General features: G+C 39.0%; 1 protein-coding gene across 1 annotated transcript in view; it reads left to right on the forward strand.

Annotated features, from left to right (window-relative positions):
* Non1 (nucleolar GTP-binding protein 1) overlaps positions 1-12,817 on the forward strand; it is a 178,992-nt gene that overhangs the window by 113,078 nt on the left and 53,097 nt on the right. The window contains exon 10 of the mRNA XM_067147951.2: positions 4,223-4,425. Coding sequence (XP_067004052.2) covers positions 4,223-4,425 — 203 coding nt within the window. The remainder of the gene's footprint in view (positions 1-4,222; positions 4,426-12,817) is intronic.

A 12,817-nucleotide genomic window follows, 5' to 3' on the forward strand; every position in this document is an offset into this window, starting at 1 on the left:
CTATTTCTGCCAAAGTTTGTATTAATTCTTGTCTGTTATCGAAACTATGCCAATTGTGATTAGGTCCTTTGCTTAATATTTGTAGTTCTTGTTCTGTAAATGTCGTGTTCGACATGTTCATGACAGGGGGTGGGAGTTTTTCACAATTGAAAGAAGATTTATGTTGTTGCTTATTTAGATTTGTTGGGGCATTGTTTTTTAGGTTTTCTAACTTCTTATTCAATGTTGTTCGCTTCTTGTTTATTAGATTTTCTACTTTATCCCTGCCGTATTTTTGTATGGAATCCCATGTTCTGTAAGTGTTAATATATATTCAATTTTGCCTGAGGCAAAAATAAAGTATCGATTAGGTGGTTCTTTATATTAACTTCTTGATTATACTCATTGATACGGTCATGAAATGGACTTGGAAAACCAGATGTCGGGGCTTTCTACAGTGGGATTTTAATGTACTATATCCTGAATGCAATGTAAGAGCTATATGCCGCAAGCAACGTAGCCAACTCGCTCGGTCGTAGTGGTGATATAGGACAGAAAGTCCTCATATTATTCTGTATCGTAGGCAGAACATATGAGGTGACTAGGAAATTCAAAACATTGCAGGTGTGGCGTTGGACAGCAAGCATCTTGTATCATCGTTGTTCACTATTATATTTATTTTCAAAATGCCGGGTACTGTGCTCTGTAGGATACTAATTGACAGTAAATCATGTTATTTCATCCTTCCAGCTACTTTTTACTGTTTTCGGAGAAGGTGAGGTGCCGGAGTATTGTCTCGCCGGTGTTATTTTACGGGTAGGTAAATCTACTGATACAAGGGTGACGTATTGAGCACCTTCAAATACCAAATCTGTCAACCTGGCCTCAGAAAGCCAGTGCTCTACCGTGTGGGCAACTCGGCCAGGCAGGAAACCGTTTATTATGTTTCGCTGTTTGGTCAGTTCCTACAAAAAATAAAAGTAGGCCTACTGTACACATGCTGGATTGTGTTACAAGCACAGGCAGCGTAATTCTACTAATCGCCAACTGTGTAGGCCTACTTTACTAAAGAAAAACTTATTTGAAATATGATATATCCTTTCAATTTTCTCTACAATTTATGCAAATGTGAGCCCCACACGTAGAGAGCATAATTTATGCAGTTAATTTGTTTGATGTAATCTGTTAAAAGTAACGCATTGTAAGCGGAGGAAGTATATGGATGGCGCTTGAACTATGGCATTGCTATTTTGCCTTGGCACCTCCCAGAGCGCTGTAACACCCATGCAGGCCACTCTATAGTCCTCTTTCTAGCTCGTTAGTCTTCTCCTTTTTACTCAGTCCAGTGTTGCTGTTAACATCTTTCCTTCATATATCTTACCAAATTTATGCTAGGAATTAAGGGAGATGCTTTACAAATGTAAATTCATATTTGATACAGCTTGGTAAGGTACAAGGATACCTTCCCAGATGACTAAATCAAGCACTGTAATGCTAGTGTTGATAGAAGTGGTGATCATCATTTGTCAGCTAGCTGGCAGAGAGTGCATGTAACTTAGAAGCTTTTCAGGCTGTCACACAAGTTCATTATAAATATTACACTATAACACACCTGTAAAAAAAATGCAGTATTAAACAAGGAATAAAATACTATCAAACAAAGAATGCCATGTTTCATTCTTATAAGACCATCAAATTCTATCAAGTTATACTCAATATTTGTAAATATTTGTTTATATCTGTCCAAACACCTAGGAATTTGAATTTTGGAACTTATCTTAATGAAGTCTTGCTTTATCTCCTCTCCAGCATAAAATGTAAGGCGTTTGAAAAAGCTTGAATCCAACCAGTTGCCAGTCCGCTGACCCTCCATTACGTCACGCCCCCCATCCTGCAGCCTGGTCAGGTCACTTCCCGTGCCGGTGCTGAACGCGTAGTGTTCCCTTAGTATTATTGTTGTTTTGTTGTTTTTATCATTATTATTATCAACATTATTTCTTGTATTACAATTCTTTTTGAAAACTATGCAAGGGGTTCTTAATTAGCGTTTAATGATCTGCCTATTATACCAGTAATTTGCTTATAGTGCTTTTTTTTTTTTTTTTTTTTACAGTTATGTTATAGTGTTAATATTTGTATTGAATTTGTGTGTTCGACAGACTGAAAAGCTTTTAAGTTACATTTTCCTTCTTAACAGAAAGTGCATTTTGAATATTGCTCTTTAAGGGTTATAAATTTCATGTTGTTGGTCCGTATTGAACTGAGAATAACATATGAGTAAACAACACAGTAAAGGTTTACTGTGTTGTTTACTCATATGTGATATTGCTCTTTCTCGCATAGTGTGCGTGACACATTTGAAACTGTTCTACTGTCGCCTTATTTGTGTTGTGTACGTCAAGCCATTCCAAGAGGATAGCCTCCTGTTTGGCCTTTAGCTGCACCAGGCTGTCAGGGCTGAGATCAAACCCCAAAAGAGAGTGGAGAAAAAGGCAGAGGCTGTAAAAAAATAATGTAGCAAAATTTAAAAATGGGTTCGAGCCCCATTGAAATGAAAGGGAGTGTCCAAAGACAAGTTCGGCTCGCCAGGTGCAGGTCTATTGATTTGACTCCCGTAAGAGATCTGCACATCGTAATGAGGATGAAATGATGATGAAGACGACACATAAACCCAGCCCCCATGCCAGCGAAATTAACCAATGATGGTTAAAATTCCCAATCCTGCCGGGAATCAAACCTGGGACCCCTACAACCAAAGGCCAGCACGCTAACCATTTAGCCATGGAGCCGGACGAGCCCCACTGTCAGCAGCCCTAAAGATGGTTTTCCGTGGTTTTCCATTTTCACGCTAGGCAGATGCTGGGGTTGTACCTTAATTAAGGCCACGGCTGCTTCCTTCCCATTCCTAGGCCTTTACTTTCCCATCGTTGCCATAAGACCTATATGTATCGGTGCGACGTAAAGCCATTTCTAAAAAAAAATCAAAGAATAGAAAAAAACTTTCCTTTTTCTGCATTTAGAATGACACTGACAGTTCTTTTATTTTGCTAACTTAGTGATGCTGGGGAAAATTTGACTAGAATTAATGGGTAACCCTGCTTCCAATGGAACATCAGACAGACATGATTTTGTTTTCCTCTTATCCAGATTCATGACTTTAAATATTATGTTTGCAAAGGAATGTGCCGAACACACTCTAATACTTAATTTGCATGCTTGGGTATGTAGAAACTCTTTTTATTGTGAGTTCTTAAAAAAAACTCAAGAAGGCCACCTGGAATATGGTATTAACTATCTTTCAAAATTTTGTTAGTTGAAGCCTTATTAGCTCTCTTTGAAATTTTGGTGACTGCTGAAAAATTTACAAAAGTGGGGCATAGTGAAAATGTTAAATTCGGGTGTCATTTCTGTGATATTTCTAAACCATTGCAAATTTTTTCTGTAATTTGTTTGAGGGATTCAAAGAAACCATCATTGTTACAATCAGACAAGTACATGGCTTTAAAGATGACAATTCTTCATTCTCCTGTAATTGTTTATCGAACAATGAAAGTTTCATCATAAAAGCACAAATTCTGTCTCAGGTAGCAGCAATCAGTGCAGTTTTATCTTGCAAATGAACATTTAAATCACTCAAATGGTTAGTACTATCTGTTAAGGTAAGCTCAGCATCCCAACATGTCGGTTCTTACATCACTACAGCGACAGAGACTGGTGAGGATCAGCCCAGCGCAGACACAGGTCAACGTCAGGGTTCCCTAGCCCTCAAACACAGATTTGGAATGGCCTGCTGTACACGGTAAAGAGTTCTGTGCTGTGTGCTTTTTGCTATTTTATCATTGTCTCACTTTGACAGTGGTGTAACAATAAGGTACGGCGAAACTTTCTGGACACATTCTGCGCACATAGAACAAGAAAATATGTTACATGGACATGGGTGTGTAAGAAATGCAGAACTCATTTTCTACAACTATCTACAACTCTACATAGTACATTAATCATGGCAAACACACAGGAACAGAACTTGCCTGCGTACCGCATGAAACTCTTTCTTACACTTAATGTTCAAAATGCCTTCTGTTAGAATTAATAGTGGACATTTTATTTCTTCCATTGACTCTTGAGACTTCTTCCTTATATGTAAGCACATTTCTTTCATTTCAGTACATGTTTAGAATTGAAGTGAATTTGTTTTATGTGAGAGAATTTGTTTGTGGTTTCATCTTATGATTGTTGTTCATAGATAGTGTGCTGAAACGAAAACAGGAAGCAGCTCAAAAGGCCAAACATAAGCTGGAACGTGAGATAGAAGAGGAAATGGGCGATGATTATGTGCTTGATTTAAAGAAAAACTATGATCTTCCAGAAGAGTACAAGTACGATGTCATCCCAGAGATTTGGGAAGGACATAATATTGCAGATTATATTGATCCTGATATTTTTAAGGTTTGTTCCTTTCTCTCATATTGGTCATATCAGATTCTGCTGTATTATGTTTGTTCCCTTTAAATTTGGGTGTGTAGTGGAACTGTAGTTTTGAATTGTTTAGTAGAGTGGAAAACCCATGTGGCACTTTTAGCTTGCCTGCTTGTATTTGTTTTTCTACTTTTCAGCAGGAAGATTACTCAAAAAGTTAATATTAATACTGTAATTTTCATCTCTGTGAAATCAAAATATTGAAATGATAATATAGCTTTTGGTCTTTAGCCGTGTCAAGAAAACAATGTGAAATTCTTTACGTTTCGCAGAGAACTTAGCTCCGTGTCTTCAGAACATAATCTTGTCTGTTTGAGAGGAAGACTTCTCTAGTAATGATGGTTTGAATTTGAGAACACTTTACTGTTGGTGTGTTCTAAGCGGTGCTCTTGATTGTCACCAGATGACTCACTGTGTTCTGCCCTTCCAAGTGGGAAGTAACGACCTCATCTTAGCTCCAGTTAAGATGTTTCTGTTCAGTGCATGTGTATTCCTAAATAAAACAGCAAAGTGAATCAGAGACGAACGTGGTATGTGACTATGGCGAATTCCGGAAGAAAAAGAAATCTGAAAATGTTTTGCTAATAAGACATTCGATGAACTGGCCCCAAGAAATATATTCTCAAAACAGCATAGGTAGCACAGTACATACCCCTAAGATTGCGTGCAGAAAGATTATAGGCATCCATGAGTAATACAGATTAATATTTAAAGTGGACTTGACGCAGAGCAAACCCGTAATTACAAAGGATTATATTTCAAAGACAGGCCAAAATGAAACAAGCACACTTGATAGCAATAAATTCTTTTCAAGAAATATTGGGTACCTTAGAAGAAGAACTAGAATCATCAAATTTCACTAAATTCTTGAATTACAAGGCAAGGCAAGTAGGACGTAATTTACAAGGAATTTGATAAACTAGTTCTTTTCTTGACGATGGAGAAGAAATAAAACAGTAAATATTGAGAAAATGTTACAAAATTGCACACCAAGTCTGGTACTACCATTCAGATCAATCACTCCTAAGCATCACATTTAACAGTTCCTTTTAAGTTGAGGTGCTGGTGGTTTTTGTTTTAAGAGGAAGTACAACTAGGTAACCATCCTGTTTGATTGCACAGAGTTTTTCATAAAATTAAGGAAAGATTTACACAGCAAACTTATTAGAAACTAATAAAAATCACTTTCATAACGTGAATTTTTTGCAGAGTGATCTAATTCTGACCTATGAATGCAAAGAGGAAACATTCCTAACATGGTTCGGTTCTCACAAAGTCTGTCCAATGAATGTATAGTGAATTAAATTCTGATAATGATCGGATAAATCAATGTTTACATGATGTATCGGTAGAAATATCACTTTACAATAATACAAGTTGAGTCCGACGCAGAGCAAACCCGTAATTACAAAGGATTATATTTCATAGAAAGGCCAAAATGAAACAAGTTGCACACTCTTTTCCCTAAATCGTGGCTGGCACAGGGATGTTGGATGTAGTGGCAAACATGAGTGCAGCAGTTCACTGAGGTCCAAGTTGCTGGTGCGATCTCCCCGCTCTTTTGAGCTATCGAAGTATGAACTCAGTTTTGAGTTTTTTATACAGGGCATGTATTATAGCACTATAGACAGTCGGGGAAGGAAGTGGAGGCTATAAAATCACTTTCACTGAACCCATCACTAAGCCAGGAAATGTTCTGAGGCCGTCTGGCGCGGACCATGTCCTAAGGGATGACGAGCTGTCGTCACCGCCTCAGACCATGCTGAGAGTCTGGTGATAAGTTTGTTGCAAACGGGTAGAATTGCAGTGTGTAAGATGTAGTACAGGATGAGTTAAGGTTCTTGGTGGATGAACTGTGTATAGACACTGTTACACTGTCCCTGGGCTGCCTGAAAAGGGATTTTTTTAAAACTTTTTTTTTTGGTACCTGAAGTATGTTCCATGATTATCATAAATCCAGTCCAAGGATCCCAGTAGTAAGAACAGTGTGAGTGGTGAGGCCGGAGGGCAGTAGATGTAAACTGAAAGTAGAGAATTAAAAGAAACTGACAGAGAGAGGTGTTTACCAGAAAAGAAAACGGTTCTTAGGAATGTGTACATAAGCTTTTGCATTACTTTCGAATTTGAAAAAGGGTAAAGTGTGAAAGGAGGGATGGGAAGGATGATGGAGTACTCCGCTAGGGGGTCGGTTACAATAATAAGGAAAAATTATGCTGCAATTTCAATTTTTATAAGGTTATTAGGAATTAGATAATTATCAGTTATGGTCAGGAAAATTACTTCCATTACAAGGAAGACCAGAAGATCTTTAGGAGGGAGTTTGCGTGCAGTGCTGAAGAGGGGAACATGGCAATAGGGAAAAGAGTGAATTGCACAGTTATGCATTATGAAATATATGTTCAGTTGGGGATATGAGCTCATTTTATGTCATAAGGGTCATCAACTGGCATTATTAAGGCAGTCATTTTATGTGGTGCAGCTCAGAGTGGGAAAAGTTTAGCAGATTGTTGTTGAAATGCAGAGCTTTGAGGATGATTTCTCAACACTAAATCAGCAACTTTAAATGTAGATATCTGCCTGTCAAGGCCAGTCCAGTCCGCTATGGTAATAGACCGTACAGCCAGCGACTCTGCGTCGAGTGTCGGGCGGTGAGAAATAACTCGACCCATTAAGAGGACCAACTGCTTCGGGCAAATGATCTCTCTTAAGTGGGGGGTGATGGTCCCCTCCGTGTAGGAATTGACACTGGAACCGATCAGGCAGTCTGTGCCCAGGTTAGGGGTGGTTGCAAAACTCTTGTGTACTCCATGTTAGGAGCGGCCTCATCACCTGCTGGCAGCAGCTCTAAAATGCCTGTATGTGTGGTGAACCCATCGTAATAACAGCCTAGAAATGAGTGCAAATATGGTGCAGCCTCGGAAAATGCCAGGGCGTCCCCTGTAGGCGATATGCAGTTCAAGTGGGTGACCGGAGAAGACCGAAGAACTGATCGAGTTCATAAAGGAGGACATAGCCGTCGTTGGTCTTAGCGAAACAAAATGGAGAGGAAGAGGGGAAAGAGAACTGAAGGAAGGGTAAAGGCTGTTTTACAGTGGTGGACAGGATGCAGTAAATGGAGTAGGAATGATCATTAGCAAAGATGTCCTGGAATATGTGGAGGAGGTAAAGGTGAAGATCATTTACAGAATGATCATAGCAAGGATACAGTTTGAGACAGGTACACAAGATCTGTTCCAATTATATGCTCCACAAAGTGGAAATAAAGAAGGCAATACTGAGCAATTCTGTGAAGAAGTTAAGAGATATATAGAAGATTAGATAGTTATTATTTTATAGTTATTATAAAGGGAGAGCTGAATGCACAAGTGGGAAGAGAGTGACTGGGAAAAGAAGAGATTCTGGGGCCATATGGATCTGGCAGTAAGGATAAGGAAGGGGCTATTTTCATGGACTTCTACTTGAGGAACCATCTAATAATTGGGAACACATGTTTCAGGAAGAAAAGTAGAAGATTGCCAGGAATGGATGGGATGACAGAAGAACGTAAACGTTGATTGATTACCTTTTATTGGAAAATGGACATCAAAAAGACCTTTTGCATGTTACAGCTTTGCACGGGGAAGCTTCTTGGGGGGGTGGCCATACAGCAGTGATAGCAAAGTTGAAAGTAGGCAAGATCACAAAATTACAAGAAGAAAGAAAGATTAGGGTCTGGAGATAGAAGAAAAAGGAGGTTCAGGAAGTTCCGGAAAGAATTACAAAGATTCATACCAAGGACAGATCTTAGTCATGTTGAACAGGAGTGAAATTATTTTAAGACTGCATTTGAAAGGTGTGTATAGAAAACATGTGGCAGAACATCAAAGTAAGAGAGAAAGTGACAACATGGGGGAATGATAGAGTGAAAGATAAAGTAACAGAAAACAAAAGGAATGGAAAAGACAGTATGGTGAGATACATAGAAGTGGAAAGAGTTTGCAAAAAAGTAGTTCAAGAAAAATTGGGAAACATTCACCCAAGAAGGTATCCAGGCAGCAGGAAAAGAAGAAGTAACAGAGAAGGAATCAGACGTTACAATGAGCATTTAAAAATATCAAGGTGGGAATAGATGAAGTTGACATAAAAATGGTCGAGGCTGCAGGACCAGCGGCTCTCCAATGGACTTAAAATGCTAAAGCGTGTATGGAGAGAGAGAAAAGTGCCTGACGTTAGGGGTGTTATAATACTAATATTCAAGAAAGGAGATCAGAAGATACGCAGTAACTACCAAGGAATCACCATCCTCTCCAATGTCGCCAAGATAATTGAAAGGATATTGTAAAAAAGGATTAGAGAAAACATGGAAAGTCAGTTACAAGAGGAACAGTTTGGATTTGGAAGTGGAAGGTCAACAGTAGAACTCATCTTCATTCTGAGACATCATGGAAAGGAGCTGGGAATGTGGATGTAGTAATGACTTTGATAGACTTCGAATCTTTGATATTCCTTGATATGAGTACTAATGTTTGCTGCAAAATACATTGAATTTTATACAATCCAATCTGTAATAGCAGGGACAATTTGCCCTTGTTTTTACCTAAACTGTGAACAGTTTTTATGACAGTGCCAAACTCTATTTTTATATTATGCTTGTGGAGGACCTTGGCAATTTGGTCTGTGGTATTGTGGATAAAGGAAATGTAGGCAGTTCCCTTCACTTATTCTCTCTGTGAGCTTTGCTTAGTTGTCCCTCTGGGATGCACGGCTGTATAAATCTGTAGTTCATTGTAACCATTAGCCTTCAATGGGACTGTGAGTGTGTCCCTGTCCTCCTGCATAGTTGATGGCTCACAAAATTCATTTCGCCTTTGTGGTGAGTGTCATGAGAATGGCTTGTTTTTATGTTGGATGGTGATGAGAATCTCCATGGAAATAGCAATTTGTGTAGGTAGGCTTACAATAGACGGTGAGCTCTAAGGAGCCGTCCAGTTTCTTTCCTTCTAGAACATCCAAGAAAGGAAGCCCTCTGTCTAATTCCATCTTCATAGTGAATTTAATTGAAGGATGCTGCTATTTAAGTGGTTTAGAAATAGGTGATGTTTCTCAGGACCTTCTATCCAGACTACAGATGTATTTGAGGGACGCCGAAGGAATTGACTCCTCCTCAAAAAGCTCCATGAAGAAATTAGCTATTACTGACAAAAGTGGACTTCCCATAGCTGCACCATTGTCTGTTCATAAAATTACCCATCCAACAAGAAATAGCTGGAATATATGCAGTGGTGAAATAGCTTAGTGATGTCCTCAGGGAACGGACGCTCAGTGAGGGACATGACCAAGTCTCTTTAATAAACAAGGACTGTACATCAAGAGTCACCAGAAGTGCATTGGGCTGAAAGATTATGGTTGACAACTTGTTAACAAAATATAGAGGGGGTATGATTCAGTACATTGTATATGGAGCTGAAACAGTTTGCTTAGAAATTTTGCCAGAGCATACGTAGGAGAACCTATTGCACTAACTAACTATTGGTCTGAAGTGAATGCCCACAATGGATTTTTGGTAATCCAAATAATCTTGGAGGCACTGTATCCCCTGGAGTCTGATGTTTAACCTCCTCTTTTGAAATTGAGGAACACCTAAGAACTTTAGAGTGGTGTTTGACACACTTGTGGTAGGGTCATATAGCTTAACCTGTAAACAGACTCTGACAACATAGCAGGGATCTTGTTCTTGTCAGTGTTCATTACCTCCATCGCATTACTTTTATCAGCTGAGAGAATGGTCAGTTCAGAATCGTCTTCGAGTTCCTTCAGAGCTCTCCTCTTGCCACTAGTTAAATTGGGTGCGAGTACCACAGCAGACCTTATCAATAGGGGCCGTATTTTTTGGTAATAACGATATGCACGAGTTTTCTTGATATCTTCTTTCTTGTTTATATATGACTTCTCAGGTACTAAAAATACCGTATTTTAGCAAAATGAACTCGCCAAATATCGCGAAATTTGATTTATTGCGCGAATTGCACAAATAATCGCGAAATATACAACATTTGGTGTGAAAAATGCAAAATGGCACCAGAAGAGCTCTCCAATAAACGTTTAAATGCTTCTGAGAACTTGACTATCGTAGTTTCCTTCTCATTTGCTTGATAGCGCTGTATATTCTCCACACAAAGCGGTACGCACTGTGTATCGAAAGTATGTGTATTCAGTTCCGCGATCTCTAAGGCAGACGATAAAAATCAATATCTGTTATCGATTACAGCAAATAGCGTTGTGGTCGTAACAAGATACAAGACCAGTTGTAGATACAGCAGTGCGCAATGAGAGTTCGTTACTTACGAACCTTTATTGGCAAAGGTCCAACATTTAAGTATAAAAATGTCGAAAACTGAAGTCACAACAGGTTTTTCGAGGGCCGAAGAATACAACAGTGAGGGGTTCTATGTATTTGACGTTGCAAGAAAGTTTCCCAATGTATCAATAGTGTACCAGTAATATTCGTAAAGTTGAAACGTAGGCTACGATATACAGTGCAGAGAATCAGAATGAAGCAAATGAACATAATTCCAAGCGGCAAATAACAATTGGCGATACTTTATATATCATAAAGGAGTTGAAAAATTATAGAGAGCAATTTGTAATAGATACCAAAAAAAAGCATTCATGCAAGCCAACATGCCTCTAGAAAAATAGGATAATCCTGGCATGAGGAAGAGAATGAATATTAAAGGAAAGATAAATAATACTGTCTTTACTGTAAAATATGATGGTATTGATAGGCCTATTGTAAATAAATCGCCTGTTTGAGTAGTAATAATGGTATTGTTTTTATGTCCCACTACCACTTTTACGTTTTCTGGAGATGCCGAGATACTGGAATGTTGTCCCGCAGGAGTTCTTTTACGTGCCAGTAAACTAGTGACACGAGGCTGACGTATTTGAACTCCTTCAAATAACCACCGGACTGAGCCAGGATCGAACCTGCCAAATTGGGGTCAGAAAGCCAGCACTTTAACCATCTGAGCTACTCAGCCCCGACCGGGGAAAAGAGCATATCCATGAACATCTTCCAGAGCTACATTACTTTGAAAAATGCAATGAAAGCACATCTGGTTGAGGAAGTGAAAGACGACAGTGTTAGCAAAGTTTTAGGAGGTTTTAGAAAAGACCACAGTGAATTTACATCCAAGTGTTCGCAAGCTTTATGGTTTCCGACGTCTAATGTGGTCAGCGAAAGGAGCTTCTCTGCTTACACAAAGACACAATCTGACTGTCGCACAACTGTGCATCCTGTTAATGTTGAAACTATGCTTAGTTTGTACTTTGGAGACAAGTAATTCAACGTCTAAAAACGTAGTCTATGTATAAATGTATATCACAGGGCAGATCACCTAACTTCATTTCGAGGTATCAGTGATTTATATGCCGGCCGCGTGGTGTAGGGGTAGCATGCCTACCTCTTACCCAGAGGCCCCGGGTTCGATTCCCGGCCAGGACAGGGATTTTTACCTGGACCTGAGGGCTGGTTCGAGGTCCACTCAGCCTACGTGATTACAATTGAGGAGCTATCTGACGGTGAGATAGCGGCCCCGGTCTAGAAAGCCAAGAATAACGGCCGAGAGGATTCGTCGTGCTGACCACACGACACCTCATAATCTGCAGGCCTTCAGGCTGAGCAGTGGTCGCTAGGTAAGCCAAGGCCCTTCAAGGGCTGTAGTACCATGGGGTTTGGTTTTTTTTTAGTGATTTATATATTTATTTCTATAACAATTTGCATATTTGGTTTTTCTAAAAGATTTAATAACAATGATATATTACAATAGTTTACTTTAAAACCCCTTATCACAAAGTTAGTTACATTTATCCCATACGCTACTACAAGGAAGATTTCGCAGGAAACATCGATCAGTATAACAATTTATTTCACGAAATACCTACCGAAATAGTGTCAGTTTTAACACCGAAATCAACAGTTTTATTTCACCAAAAAATAAGGCCCCTACTTATCAATCTTGCCCATTCCTGTCATACCTCTTCAGCCTCATCCTTCTGTAGTTAGTGGATGGCTGCCTCAATGGAACTTATTAACTTCTCAGTCTGAATTTTAGAGGGAGCAATAATGAAATTAAGTCTCCTATCTAGAACTGCACCGAGCTTGCTTGATAGCTGCATTTTTTCACTTAAAACTTTTTAAAGAGTAGTCCACCTTTTCAATACTATATGGTTTTAATTTACATAAAAATCTTTACATTATTAATGTTTTCACGGGACAAGTTTTGCCCACATTTTGGACATCATCAGCCGTAGTTTCTATACTCAATGATCCAAATATATTAGTATCTTGGGTATTTGTATCCTTAGAAAAATTTTAAAACTA

The sequence above is a fragment of the Anabrus simplex genome, chromosome 5 (assembly GCF_040414725.1).
Source record: "Anabrus simplex isolate iqAnaSimp1 chromosome 5, ASM4041472v1, whole genome shotgun sequence".
NCBI classification, from domain to species: domain Eukaryota; kingdom Metazoa; phylum Arthropoda; class Insecta; order Orthoptera; family Tettigoniidae; genus Anabrus; species Anabrus simplex.